Raw genomic sequence first — 14,258 nt, 5'->3', positions numbered from 1 at the left:
GGCCGGCGCGCTGGGGGCTCCGTGGGCGCCGCGGGGCTGCGTGGGGGGAGCGGGTCTCACCCCGTGCCCGTTCCAGGGCTCCCCGGGAGCGCTGGGAAGCAGCGGTAAAAATAAATCACAACCGGGGCTACCTGTGAGCGCCCTTCCCGCTGCAGCTGGGCCGGGCCCCGCGCGCTTCCCGGCGCCGGGCRTCCGGAGGGGCCTTCCCGCCGCGAGCGCGGCCCCTGCCCGGCGAGATCCCCGCGGGAGCCGTAGCAGCCTGCTGCTGTGAACGCTCGGCGGGGCAGGCGTGCCAGGTCCTCGTCCTGACGGGAGCACCCGCTCCGGGGCCCGGCTCGCTTGGAGAGGCCCCTGTGGAGGCATCGAGCGTACCTGCTGCTCGAGGGAGCTAGTGAAGAGTGTTCTTAGCGGCGAGCCTGTGCGTATCCCAACAGCTGGAACGGCCTCTCTTCCCGGGTTTCTCCCTTCTTCCTTGCAGGAGTCAGATGGGGGATTGTACATCTGCATGAACACGTTCCTGGGCTTTGGGAAGCAGTATGTGGAGAAGCACTATCAGAAAACAGGCCAGCGGGTCTATCTACACCTCAAAAGAACACGTAAACCGGTATAAATAAATAGATAAATAAATAAATAGAGCGGTCCTACTGAAACATATTTCTAAATGAGTGTAGAGTCAGATCACAGCTCTCACTTTCAGGACACGTTTGGCAATTTGTAAAGTTTTCTYTCCTCTTGAGCGTAACGCATGTTTTTGTTGGTGGATCCCAGTTATTCAGCTCTGCTGATTATCAGTTACCACGTGGGTTGCCCAAACAATTTCTCTCTCCTCTCTCCCATTTTCACAGTAACTCCTATGCCTGAAGCCTGCCTCTCCCAATAACTCTATTTTCTTATCCTCCCTGAATTAGAAGGAAGAAGACACCAACTCCAGTGTGGGGGATCCCCCGAGGAAGAAGCCAACTCGCCTGGCTATTGGTAAGAAAGCACTCGTGTGCCCTGCACCACTCGTGTGCCCTGCACCACTCGTGTGCCCTGCACCCTTTGCTGTTTAGGACCGTCCTTTGGAGCTTCCTGGCCTTGTGGCCTGTCTCTCACTTTCCTTTTCCTGGGCTAGTAGCCCCAGCCTCGTTCAAACGCAGTGTTTTCTAGTATGTGCTGGGAGGTCATTGCAAAACAGTCACTGAAGCAGCAGTTTTGTTCCGTGTTGTAACAAGAGGTGCTGCATCCTGGTGTCTGCAGGTGCAGACACCCTTACCTCCTCCTTTGGCATCCTCCCTTAGCTCCGTGTGCCTGAGGCAGCTCATACATGAGCAGGGAATAGCCAGTGTGCGGCTGTTGCTTAATAAAGCTGCRTTCACTGTGGGGCTGAAATTACTTGGAGAGCATTGAAAGATTTCCCATAACACAAATTATTCTTTAAACTTTTCAGAAATTGAACTAGTAGTTTTTATATAGAAGGAAAAGAAATTCCTGGAATTCCTCTATTGACGTTTTTGGCCATATAATTCCATATAATTCTCTGCAAATGAAGCCTGGTACTGGAAAAAGTATATTCAAGCATTAAAATACTAAGAACAAGCGTGTTTTTTTTTTTTTTTTTTGGAATGACTGTGCTGATGTTCCATTACTGTTTTGCACAAACTAAATAAAAATGCTGTTGTGGAGGTCAATGAAGGTGCTGCAGGCTTCAGCTCGTGCCTCCTGAACCGTTACGGAGACCTGGCGCAGTGGAGAACGGGAAGGTCTTCAGCAGGAGCAGGTTCTTGGTCTTCCCGGCGGCTGACACTAGAGGGAAAGGCAGAGCCGCCTCCTCGCTGCTCCGCTCCTGCCTCACGTTTTTCCTGGCTGTGCCACAGAAAGCTGGTGACCCCGAGCTGCCAAGCAAGCACCAACACTGCGCGTTTCAACCCTCCCCTCGGTTTGGAGTGAGCTAGATGGGCTCCTGAGAGTCACTTCTAGCAAAGTTGGGACTAAAWTCTAGGCTAGAGTCTAGTTGAGAGTAGAGCCAGCGCTCTTATCTATAGGACTGTGCTGCCTGCACAGAGGTTAGGCCTTGTGAGGTGCTTCTGCCACCTCAGTTCCACAAAGGCCCAAAACAAGAGTTCTCACCAAGGCAGAAAATAGCTGCCTGAGATAACATTGTAATGATGTGAGTGGAGCAGGAAGGAATAAAAGAAAACAGTTTGTGGCTCGGTCAGTGGTTTCAAATGCAGGACAGAGGAGGTTTTTTTCTTCCCTTTCAGCCAAATTGCAGTGACTATTCCCAATGTGGAAGGTTTGCACAAATATTGAATGGATTTCAGAGCAAAGTGTCCTCGGCTTTAATATTATATCCATCCCTTGATCTCTCGGTACCTTGATCTCTGGAAAAGGGACTTCAGTGCTTGCCTCTCGTGCCAGCAYGGTGGGTGCCCGGCTCCTTTGGAATTTAAGGTGTTTAGGTCCAGCAGTGGGGATGGGAGGCAGGGACCACAAGCTGTTGAGTGTTTATGGGGAAGATGGGAAGGAGTCCGTCTGTTCCCGCTTGGAACTTAGGCCGGTTCCATGCGAGGAGGCTTCAGCTGTCTGTTTTTGTGCTTGTCAGCAGCCTCACCTCCTGTCGTTGTTGCAGCAGTTTATGTAGACATTTTACTACCCAGGAATTGTGTGGTATCCTGAGGGATTGCCTGGGGTTTTACTCTGCCAAGTGGTGACAGGAGATCTCTGGGATGTGCCGGGGAGGCCCAGGAAAGGATTATTTGGGGATATTGTTGCACGGTGACCTCCCAAATGTTGCTAGTGACTATTTTCAAGTATTTCTGAAATGACTCYAGCTTGCAGCATCTCTGTTCCTATGTGGCGCTTTTGGCATAGTCTGAAATTGTTTCTATTTAGGGAGAATTGCAGGAGATGTTGTGCAAACCAAGTATTTTTGTCACCTTTTTTTTTTTCCTYAAGAAATACAGTAGTGTCTTTCAGAGCAACCGTAGCGCATTCCGGCCTCTTGGATCAGAGGCGGTCGGCTCCTAAAGTTACAGCAAGGGCTGTTACTGCCTTCGGGGTCTGCTGTGGCCACARTCTGCCATTTCTGAAGAAACAAAGGAAACCTTGCAACAAAAAACATAGCGAGATGAGGTTGCTAGTAGGAAACCCACCTTTTGCCCTGTTTCTTTCTGGAATGGAGGGTGTGAATTCCTAGAGAGCAGGAAAGGCCAATATAATGTTCTCAGAAACTTTTTTCTGGGCACCTCCGTGGATCAGGAACTGTTCTTTCCATGACTACTGTTACATTTCAGGGACTGTCCAGCAGGACACATGGCAACTGGCAAATACCCATTTTTGTAGGGAGCTCCCACATGTTGGTCAGCCTCTGGAAGGCAGAGAGCCGGGCCAGCCGGAGAACCCGCTTGTGCTCGGCCTGTCCCGAGGCTTTTCTGTAGCTCCGGGGGTGACTGAGCGCTCCGAGCTCTCTTCCTTTGAGTTCTGGACCGTGAGTTGTCCTTCCTGGCAGGAAGGGAAGGAGAGGTGGGATCTTGAAAGATTCTGGGAGACAGGGCCTTCCCGCTGTGGTTTCGGAAACGATTTCTCGTGTACCTCTCCATTCATCATCTCAAATATGTTGTGAATGACGAGCYCTCAAACTCCAAAGCAGATTTGCTTTTTGTTTGTTTGTTTTTTTGATGATTGTAGCCACAATCTGGAGATTCCTTCTAAGGACCCATGAAAGCCAGCTGGGGAAACCAGCCTATTGTCACTAGGCTCATACTAATTCCTGTGGAACTCCTCACATCCAGCAGAAAGGCTGGGATGCAGGAGCTGAAGAAGGATTGTGGATAATTGATCTAGAGCTTTGCCTTCGTCATAGTTCCTTGTTTCTTGTACACTGTAGGCAAAGTGGCAGAGTGCTTGGTTTGACCTGTTACTACAATGCTCTGTCTTTCTGTAGGTGTAGAAGGCGGCTTTGACATCACAGAGGAGAAGTTTGAATATCACGAAGATGTAAAAATAGTAATTTTCCCGGAGCACCTGGATATTCCTCGCGATGGGCTGGAGGGACTGCCAGACATGGTCAGAGACAGGGTACGTTTGGGTGGCTGGTTGTGTTTTCTGCTGGTAGGGAGGAAATGCACCATTACAGAGAAAGAACCACTGTCCTGTAAAAGGGATCCTTCAGAGCTGCTGTGAAGTCCCATCTCGGAGTAAGTAATAGAGTTGTGCRTTTAAGCAGTGATTGAAGTTACGAAGTCCTGGCCTTTGACTGAACAGTGCCTTCATGCAGCTGACTTGAGGTCTGACCCTCCCTGTGTGTGGARTGTCGTGGCGCTGGGCACTGGGAATTTCTTTCCTTGTGTCCTTTATTCTTTTCCTTGCTGTGCCCGTGCCAGATTGCCAGCGCGGTTGAGGCCATCCTGACAGCGGATTCAGCCTCCCGGAAGCAGGAGGTGCAGGCCTGGGACGGGGAGGTTCGCCGCGTTTCCAAGCACGCCTTCTCCCTGCATCAGCTCCAGAATGACATCCGCATCCCGCCGTGGTGAGCTGAAGCCAGACGCTCCCCTCGCTTCCACATCCACACGGGCCTGTGGTGGGAGCGTTGCTCCTGCAGGGAATGTTGTCCCTTGTGCACGGCCTGTTCAAATTAGTAAATCCAGGGCAAGGGGCAGACTAAAGTAGTTCACGGTGCTAAATATCCTAGGGGATATTCTCCAYCCTAAAGGAAGAGAGACCCCATAACCTTGGCTTGTACTGTGATCAGCAGGCAGCAGTGGAGAGGGTTTGGGAGGCCGAACACAAAGATTTTCCGCAACTGATTTTCTTTCTTTCCCCTGCCTTTTGCCACCAGTGGCTGGAAGTGCAGCAAGTGTGACATGAGGGAGAACCTGTGGCTGAACATGACCGACGGAGCCATCCTGTGCGGTCGGCGCTACTTTGACGGCAGCGGCGGCAACAACCACGCGGTCGAGCACTACCGGGAAACCGGCTACCCGCTGGCTGTGAAGCTGGGAACCATCACTCCCGATGGGGCTGGTGAGGAGGGGTCCACGGGGGTTGGAGATGCCGGGCTCCACTTGGGCTCCCCCTGGTTTCTGAGCAAAAGGCAAGTGAGGGAGGATCTCCGGGGATGAAGGCAGCGTTGCCCAGGGAATGTTCTGCACATACAGTGTCATCTGGTGCTCAGCTTCCCTGCTCTGGTCTGCTGCTTGTTGGAGGCCAAGAAGGGGCTGACAAAACGTAGCCTTCCTTCTCCCCTCCTTTGTAATTTGAAGGGTCTTGAAGTAGTTGTCCAGATTTTCCTGTGGTTAGACGTTTGTCAAAGAATTTTATGTTCAAAGCTTGAACAGAGAGTAGTTGGCGCAGTAACCCACTTCTCTCGTTTCAGGCATACATGTGCCCTGATAAATGAGGGGTTTCTTTCTGGTTTGGCATAAGGTCTAGGGGAGCCTCGATATTCTGCCTGTCGCGCTGCTCTCCGGAGAAAGGAGAGGAAATCCAAGTGCCCGTCAAAAACGCCAGTTCTGAGTACCCTGTTCTCTCCACCCAGCAGTGAGTTTTAGATCACAGGCCATTTTAAAGCTCTTCCTCCCTGTCCCTCATAGATGTCTACTCCTATGATGAGGATGATATGGTGTTGGATCCCAACCTGGCAGAACACCTTTCTCACTTTGGGATTGACATGCTCAAGATGCAGAAGGTAAAGTGTGTTGCCCTGYGGGTCCGAACATGGGAAGGGTGGCAAGCCAGGGGCTTGTTAGTTGGATGCAAGCTTTCACRTTCCTGAGCATCGTTAAGATTCCGTCCCACCGCTGTGCAGCACTCCTGATCCAGAAATCCTGGGTTTTTATTGGACAGAGCTGCCTTGCCTCTTCTTTCCTGTCCCTCATTTTTATTCCTGTGGAGTTCTGTGTCAGTACACTAGGCAGGAAGCTGCCCTGGCCCTCAGGTTTATTTGCTAGTTTTGATGTTCATGCCTGATTTCTGTGCTCTTTTCCAGACTATTGTTCACATTTCTCCCATGTAAGATATCTTTGATGTCATAGCATTCCTCCTGCTGCCTTACAAMTGGGTCCTTCTGTGCTAAATATTCAGATATTTAAAAGCAATTCCTTTATCTTCCTCTTCTCCTAATTTTAACAGAAATCCTAATCAAAAGGAATGGATTTAGCTGCATCTCCATAGCGTAGCCCTTTTGGCACTGCTGATGTTCCCTTGTGTCTTCTCTGAGGGTTTCCTCCTGTGCTCTCTCCTCCACAGACAGACAAGACAATGACAGAACTGGAAATTGATATGAACCAGCGCATTGGGGAGTGGGAGCTCATCCAAGAGTCTGGAGTGCAGCTCAAGCCCCTCTACGGGCCTGGCTACACCGGTATCCGTAATCTGGGCAACAGTTGCTACCTCAATTCTGTGATGCAGGTGCTGTTCAGCATCCCGGACTTCCAAAGAAAGTAAGTGAGCTCGGCTGCCTCTTGCTGTGGGCCTGAGATCAAATGGAATCTATAAAGCTTCATTGTTGCTGAGATCTGTTTTTGTAGGAATCCGCCTCAGAACTGTCTTTACCAGRTGAATCCGGACATCCCTTAGATTGTCCTGATTTGCTTTGCAGGTATGTGGACAAGCTGGAGAAGATATTCCAAAGTGCCCCTTCGGACCCCACACAGGACTTCAGCACACAAGTGTACGTAGAGCTTTGGTTAGAAGGGAAGGCTGAGGGTGCCGGGGGGCGCCCGCTCCGCGCTGAGGCAGGGTGCTTTGGGGCAGGGGTCCTCCTCGAGCCTTCCTCCCTGCCTCTGGGCCGGTCTCCAAAGGCGCAGGAGATCCTGTGTGTGAGCAGCGAAGCTCGAAGGCAGGCAGGGCTGGCTGAGTGCCCTAGGTGGAGAGCACAGAGCGCACCTATGTCCGTGCTCACGAGAGCTTGAAAAGCTGCCTGGGACATCGCCCTGACCCTGCACGTGTTACGTGGGGAGCGCGACGCCCTCCGCCACCACGGGGCAGGTTCTGGCGGCAGCAGAGGTGCTTGTTGGCTGCCCTGGAGGGAGATGGCCCAGAGCAAAGTCACACACAGGTTTAGGCAGCTTTGTCTCGATGGGTTGTTTATACCTGCCCAAAGAGATAGGCTTATTCCTGCAAAAGCTGTCGTGCAAGCAATAAAAAAGACCGTACAGAAGAAGGAGCACAGGGTTTGGGAGGGTATTTCAGTTTAAGTACCTGTGTTCTCAGCTACATCAACTCTAAAACAAGCAGCATTGGGAGGTTAGGGGGAAAATAGTGGAGGGTGGAAGAGAGTTCAGAGGAGGATGCTGAGTTCAGAGAGCTGCACAGCCTGGCGTGAGATGGTCGTTTTGGGGATTGAGCTGGGATTGAGGGGGCCAGAAAGACTTTTGTCTGGTACAGCACAGTCCAGACCAGTGACATGGTGAGGGACTGCGGCAGAAACGCCTTGGAGCAGTGGGTGGCTCTGGGCACAGGAGAAATCAGAGAGTGCTGCTGTTGTCCCTTGCCTGCCTCCCACAGAAATCCCTAGTCTTTCCCACGGACAGCCGTGCTGAGTGTGCTGTGAGCCTCGGGTGCTGCGGCGTGCCTGCTGCCTCCCGCGCCGCGGCCGCGGCCTTGCCGGCCCCTCGGGCTGCAGGGTCCTTGGGCTCCTCCTTTGGCTCCGGCTGCCGCGTGGCTCTGCGCTGGCTGCCCTTTGGTCAGGGAACGAGGGCCATGTCTCGAGGGCACAGAGGCTGCAGTCCAAGAGGAGAGGGCAGAGAGCACTGATCTCCTGACAGGCCGGGGCAGTATCAGAAGTGGGTGGTGGATGTGGCTCCCTGAGCACATGGGCTTGCAGAAGGTGCTTGGGTGCTAACAGCGACTTCTTGGTTGCAGAGCCAAGCTGGGCCATGGGCTGCTGTCCGGGGAGTATTCAAAGCCAGCCRCTGCGGATGGGGAACAGCAGCCGGATCAGAAGGTGAGACCTGGGCTCGGTGTCCCCGTGGCGGCGGGTGTGAGGAGTGCTGGGTGGAGAAGGAGAGAGCACCCTGTGTGGAGACGTGTCCTGGCGCAGCCCGGAGCCCTGTCCCCTGAACAAGAGCGTGACTGGGCGGTGTGTTGCAAGCCAGGCAAGCTGTCACCTCCTCCTTCTGCTTGACTTTTCCCAGGGTGTGCAAAACGGCATTGCTCCACGCATGTTCAAGTCTCTCATTGGGAAGGGGCACCCAGAATTTTCCACCAACCGACAGCAGGATGCCCAGGAATTCTTTTTGCACTTCATCAACATGGTGGAGGTAACGGCTGAGTCTCTCAAGTCCCAGAAAGCCCCTCTTTGGTTTTGACCTGTTCAGAACTGTCACTGAGAGTAGGGGCTAGGGAAGGGAGGGGAGAAGTTGGCAGTTGGAACAGAGAGAAGGGAAGAACACAGTGAAATGGGGCAGCCAGGATCTGTGAGAAGAGAGAACGGGTGCTGCCTGCTGCCAAGCCACATTTCCAGGGCGGATTGCTTGGGTGGAGTCTCTTTGTGAAGGGCACAGCTGGGCACCTGTGCTGCCCTCCTCAAGAGCAGGAGTAGCCCGGGTCGTTGGCCTTGGCCACRGTTTCCTTCTTGCTAACTTTTCCAGTGGACTGGGTGCAGAAGTGATTATTTGGCCACATCCTACGTGGGGCTGCTGCTGCTGTGCCTGTATATGTATTTTGCCGTTCTGTTGCTATACCCCTGGTGACTGTCATCTCTCCCTCCCCAGAGGAACTGCCGCAGCTCGGAGAACCCGAACGAGGTCTTCCGTTTCCTGGTGGAGGAGAAGCTGAAGTGCCTGGCCACAGAGAAGGTGAAATACACGCAGCGCGTTGACTACATCATGCAGCTGCCCGTGCCCATGGATGCTGCGCTCAACAAAGGTCAGTGTCAGGTGCAGAAGGCCAGAACAGCGGCAGTCACGGTGCGTGGAGATTGTAGTTCTCTTGCAGAACTCCGTAAACGAGAAGGGGGCTTCCTCAAGTGGTAGAGCCTCTACCATGTCTGAGGCCGGATCCTCTGCTTGCTTTCCTTGTGGGATTGGGCTGTTTTCTCAGAGGTGATAGGACAGGCACCGCGATGTGTCTCCAGGGCCTTTCCTTCCTACACCCCAACGTGGACTGTGATTTAACAGCAAAACAGGACTGCAGTAGTTCAACAGCGCTCACTGGGAGACCTTGCCCATCCGAGACTCCATTCGTGAGGGCTTCTCTCTCTAGGCCTGTTCTGTCTCTGTGTGTTGCTTATGCCAAGTGTTTTATGAGACCGTAGGGCTGGAYTTTGATTCGGCTGCTTTATTACCTAGACGAGCTCCTGGAATATGAGGAGAAGAAGCGGCAGGCAGAAGAGGAGAAGCAGCCRCTGCCTGAGCTGGTGCGAGCCAAGGTGCCTTTCAGCTCCTGCCTAGAGGCCTATGGAGCTCCAGAGCAAGTGGACGACTTCTGGAGCACAGCCTTGCAGGCCAAGTCTGTGGCTCTCAAGTGAGTGTGTGCCGGGGGCTACGTGGGCTAGAGCTGTGTCTTTTGGAACCTCCTCGTTTAGTTGCTGGGGAAGGAGCGTTACCAGAGCCTTGCAGCCCTCTCAGTCCTGCCGCCCTCTGTAAATCAGAGGGGAGATCAGCTTGTCAGGCCTGGAGGGTCTGCCCCGGAGAATTACAGTGCTAGTGAAATTCTTACCACTAGCTTTCAGTTGGTGCAGGGCTATGAAAATACAGCAACAATCCAGAAAAAAATAGTCAGTTTGGGGTCTAAATCTGAACTCTAGCTTTAAAATCGACAGCTGATGGAGTGTTGCAACACTGGTCTTGGTCTGTGCAACCTTTGAGAAGAAGTTTCTAGCGATTGAAGTTTGAGCACAAGCATTGAGTGTGACAGATGCCTCAGTTTTGGAAATCAGAGCCCTGAGAGAGAAATCCTTTCAGTTATTTTAAAGGGTGCTGACTCAAATACCAATATCGAGGCTTAAAGAGCAGCTTCACCCTGTCTCATTGCCTGCAGTGCAGGCAATAGTGCAAAGGTACACAGAACACAAACTTCAGCAGCTTCCTGCTAACTACTGTATTTACTGTATTTTTGTTAACTACTGACTGTAGTTCTACAATGGACGAGTTTTCCACAAAGAACCTAGTATGTCTACCAAAATTGTTTCCTCCCCTAACATTTTTTTCTGCTGTTAATCAATAGTCACTATAAATTAACAGTCAGTAAATACATATTTTGTTTGGCTTTTAAATAATAAATTATGTTCCAGCAYTGAACATAATTCAATGAACTCTTGCCTAATACATTTTATAGCATGTTATAATTAATCCCCCACAATCTCTCAGTATTACACCAATAATAAGTATCTGTCTGTCTCACAATTTTTTCTCCCCTTGAAAACATGTCGCTCTATTTCACAGATGCAAAACACACCTTTTCTCAAATTGTCTAACTTAATTACATTCAATCAAATTGGGAGCCATCATTAGCTTAAAATCTGATGCTTCTGCTTCATATCCAAAGCAGTGCTCTTGTGCTTGAATGCTTGTCAGCTTCTCCACTTGTATGCCAGTCTAATAAAAGATGTGATATTCCCCTATATTCCTTAAGGATTGGATTAAGCACTAAGATCTGAGGAGCTGTGTAGAAGCCTCATCTCAAGGTTTTGCAAGTGCTGCATTCAGACTCAACTGGACAGAGCACCTGCTTAAAAACTCTTCTCTGTTGGAGGATCTTCAAACCGAGCACAGAAGAATCTCCCCCAGCTCTGCCGTGTGGGCACCCCTGCCTTAGGGGACACCTCTGCCCTGCTCRCCGCTTCCTTGCGTGAACTCGAAGCCCTCAGTCGTTGCTGACAAGGTGTACAACGTAGCTGTGGTATTTCTGTCTTTCAGGACAACGCGATTTGCATCTTTCCCAGACTACCTGGTGATCCAAATCAAGAAGTTCACTTTTGGCCTGGATTGGGTGCCCAAAAAGCTTGGTAAGAAAGAAGTCACAGAGTGTATAGGTACTGGGTGTCAAATATAGGCTTCATAGTTGTTACTGGAAAGAGGAAAATAACTACTTGACAAGGAGCAGCAGTCCATAGTGCACGTTATATCTCCAGTGGCTCACTTTTCTACATCTCTCATACCAGTCCTTTGGTTCCTGCCCTATGGGAAGGGTGAGCAGTAATGTATTTTGCAGACGTCTCAATTGAAATGCCAGAGGAGCTGGATATCTCTGCACTGCAAGGAATGGGGTTGCAAGATGGAGAAGAAGAAATGCCAGACATCGCCCCCCCGCTGGTGACTCCAGACGAGCCCAAAGGTAGCCTGGGGTTCTATGGCAACGAGGACGACGACTCCTTCTGCTCCCCTCACTTCTCCTCTCCAACATGTTAGTGATTCTCCTCCTCTTTTCCTGATGCYTGACTCTCTCCCTTGCTCTCCTTGTCTGGCCTCCCGCACTAGCAGTTCCCTCTTACTYGGCCTTTTCCTGTCCCTCTCTCGGCGAGCGCCGGCTGCTGCCTCCCTCGCGTGCCTGTCACCCAAGGGTGCTRGGCAGGGGCGTGAGTTGAAGCTCGTTCTGGGTGAGGGGGGGAAGGTGGCGCGTCCAGTTCAGTTACAGGGGCAGGGCTGGGGTTTGCACGGGCTGAGCTGGCTACGTGCTCTGTTTCCATAAGAACAGCAGGAGGTGGAGTTAGGAGGGTAGAGGAGAGCCAGTGCTTCCCAATCCATGAGCTGAATCCTGTTGTCCCCTGGGGGACCTGTGTGTGACTATGCATTTAAGAAGAGGAGGAAAGAATATAAAGATGGAGCAGGGAGAAAAGACAGAAGTCTTGTCATCTGGGAGATGAAGCACTGCTGGTTTATTTATCTGTTGTTTATGAGACTGCACAACATGGAGCGGGCAGAACGGGGTGGGAGCGGGTGGCTCTAATCTCTGTCTTTCCACAGCTCCCATGTTGGATGAGTCAGTGATTATCCAGCTGGTGGAGATGGGCTTTCCCATGGATGCCTGCCGCAAAGCTGTGTATTACACAGGGAACAGTGGGGTGGAGGCTGCCATGAACTGGGTCATGTCGCATATGGATGATCCAGGTAGGAGCTGCCGTTGCTGTGACAAAGCTTGCTGCATCTCGCGCACCGGGCTGCCCTGTGCCTGGGCACGAGGGGAAGCTGAAGTCGTTTGAGCCTCGGCATGTGTCCCGGCCGGAGAGGCAGAGAGGTTCTGAGCTGTGCTGTGTTTCCCATTGCAGACTTCGCTAACCCTCTCGTTCTCCCTGGATCCAGTGGACCAGGGTCAACTATTGCCTGCCCAGACCCTCCTTCGGAGGACAGCGTGGCCACCATTGTCTCCATGGGCTTCTCTCGGGACCAGGCTATGAAAGCACTGAGAGCCACGGTGAGAGGCCTGGGTACAGCCAGCCCAAGTGGTATTCTGAGGACCAGGCATTCCCATATTCACAGTATTCTGCTCTTCTTTCCAGAACAACAGTCTGGAGCGTGCTGTGGATTGGATCTTCAGTCATATTGATGACCTTGATGCAGAAGCTGCTATGGATATTTCAGAGGGGCGCTCAGCGGCTGAGTCCATCTCTGAGTCTGTCCCTGTGGGTCCTAAAGTGCGAGATGGGCCTGGAAGTGAGTTCTGAGCAGTAGGAGCATGGAGGAGGTTTGGGTGCACACTCAGCATGGCTTTACTCTTCCTAACCCATCCAGTCCTGTAGCTTCCAGCAGTAGGTGATTTGCTTGCTGAAATGGTGGGAGCAGGGAGGAAAAGGAGAGGGATGGTGATGTAGGGCCTAGAGCCTTCAGGAAAAGACCTACTTGGAAGCAGATAAGCTCTCCTGAGAGGCAGAACACGTGTCATCAAGTGAAAGATGGGGTGGGTCTGTGCTTCCTTCTCCCAGGCGGTTAGCTTTGGAGGCTTTTATGGTCTCGGGCTGCCACCGAAAAGCCAAATTTCAGACTGTTTGGAAAAATGATACCTGTGCTGCTTGTCTGGTAGGGACCATAAAGAGGGAGATCCCTGATTAACTACCAAAATGCACGAGCCAAGTAAGCAGTCRGAGGAGGTGAGGTTGGACTGGAGTTAACCTCTTCCACTGCCCGCACTCTCTGAGACCAGTTCTTCACAGTCAGGCTCAACAGGAGCCTGAATTCTGAATTGTCAGACAGGGTCTCATACGTCAGCAGTTCTCCTCTGGAGAGGGCATGATCCAGTTTATTCCAGGGACCGAGCCTTAACCCTGTCACTGATCACTCCTCTTTCCCTCTTCAAGAATATCAGCTGTTTGCCTTCATCAGCCACATGGGCACTTCAACGATGTGCGGCCACTACGTCTGTCACATCAAGAAAGAGGGCAGGTAAGAGGCACTCCCACGGGATAAGGGGATCCCAAAGCGGAGTTTTAAATCATTGTACTCCCCTGGTTCCTCAGGGGCCATGTGCGGTGAGAGGAGGCAGCTATTAGGAGGAGGAGGAGGATGGGGGCAAGGGCAATCAAGTAGCAATACTGCACTAGAACAGCATCCCTGAGCTCCCTCCCCTTGTGCCTGTTGCAGGTGGGTGATCTACAACGACCAGAAAGTCTGTGCTTCTGAGAAGCCCCCCAAGGACCTGGGCTACATCTACTTCTATCAGCGGATCCCCAGCTAGACCCCCTCTTGCTGCGTGTGGAGGGGGAGAGCGGGCTGAAGGCATGGGGGGATGGGGGGGGGGGCAGCGGGGGTAAGAGCAGGGTCCTTCTCTGCCCTGGTGCTCTTCACCTGCGCTTCCTTTAATGGCCTCTTGGTATGTGCCACCTGCACGGGGGAGGCCGAGTTCTTTGACTGACAGACTGGGGCTGGGGTCCCCACAGACATGAGCGAAAGGGGCCTGGGGGTGGGAGGGGGAGGGAGTATCTGTTTCTGTAGGAAATGTCCTCACTGTCCCCGCCACCTCATGACACGCAGCCCTCGTGCTTTGCTGCTTCGTGGATGATGCCACCTCCTTGCTGGCTAGGAGAGGAGGGGGGGCTAGTGTGTGTGTGGCTTGTGTATCGTGGGGGACTCCTCATGCCCCTCCTCCCTGGAAAGGGAGCAGTGCAGGAAGCAACATGGGCCATGAGCTGCGCCCCCTCCTTGTGTGCCCTTTACATGCCAAAATACACGAAGGATAAAATAAAAGTCTAAATACCCCCTGGCTCCTGCCGGCGCTGTGTGTGGCTGGAGGTTCTGCTCTGAGCTCCTGTGAGGCGCTCGGTGCTGCGGGGGCTGCGCTGCCCTCGGTGCTGGGGGGGCTGCGCTGCCCTTGGCTAGCAGAGGTGGCCCCGGGGGCTGCCC

General features: G+C 52.4%; 2 protein-coding genes across 3 annotated transcripts in view; one reads left to right on the top strand and one right to left on the bottom strand.

The window, feature by feature from the left end:
• Nucleotides 1-507, bottom strand: part of CDCA3 (cell division cycle associated 3) — a 3,617-nt gene extending 3,110 nt beyond the window's left edge. The window contains exon 1 of the mRNA XM_026054271.1: nt 373-507. Within this exon, the coding sequence (XP_025910056.1) occupies nt 373-507 (135 nt within the window). The remainder of the gene's footprint in view (nt 1-372) is intronic.
• USP5 (ubiquitin specific peptidase 5) lies at nt 402-13,761 on the top strand. Of its 2 annotated transcripts, none has more exons than XM_026054292.1 (19): nt 402-604; nt 909-975; nt 3,926-4,059; nt 4,365-4,510; nt 4,820-5,004; nt 5,574-5,668; nt 6,229-6,422; nt 6,581-6,652; nt 7,846-7,927; nt 8,118-8,243; nt 8,697-8,850; nt 9,273-9,447; nt 10,842-10,930; nt 11,137-11,259; nt 11,889-12,032; nt 12,191-12,336; nt 12,422-12,575; nt 13,217-13,301; nt 13,500-13,761. In XM_026054292.1, the coding sequence occupies exons 1-19, from the start codon at nt 506-508 to the stop codon at nt 13,591-13,593; spliced, it is 2,364 nt and encodes a 787-aa protein (XP_025910077.1). In that variant the 5' UTR covers nt 402-505; the 3' UTR covers nt 13,594-13,761. The 2 variants fall into 2 exon arrangements, with proteins under 2 accessions (XP_025910077.1, XP_025910076.1); XM_026054291.1 differs by having other exon boundaries at nt 11,137-11,328.
• Nucleotides 13,762-14,258: the final 497 nt, after the last annotated feature.

Source organism: Nothoprocta perdicaria, unplaced genomic scaffold (genome assembly GCF_003342845.1).
Source record: "Nothoprocta perdicaria isolate Ctin4 unplaced genomic scaffold, notPer1 scaffold_120, whole genome shotgun sequence".
NCBI classification, from domain to species: Eukaryota; Metazoa; Chordata; class Aves; order Tinamiformes; family Tinamidae; genus Nothoprocta; species Nothoprocta perdicaria.
This window is presented reverse-complemented; position numbering and strand designations above follow the sequence as displayed.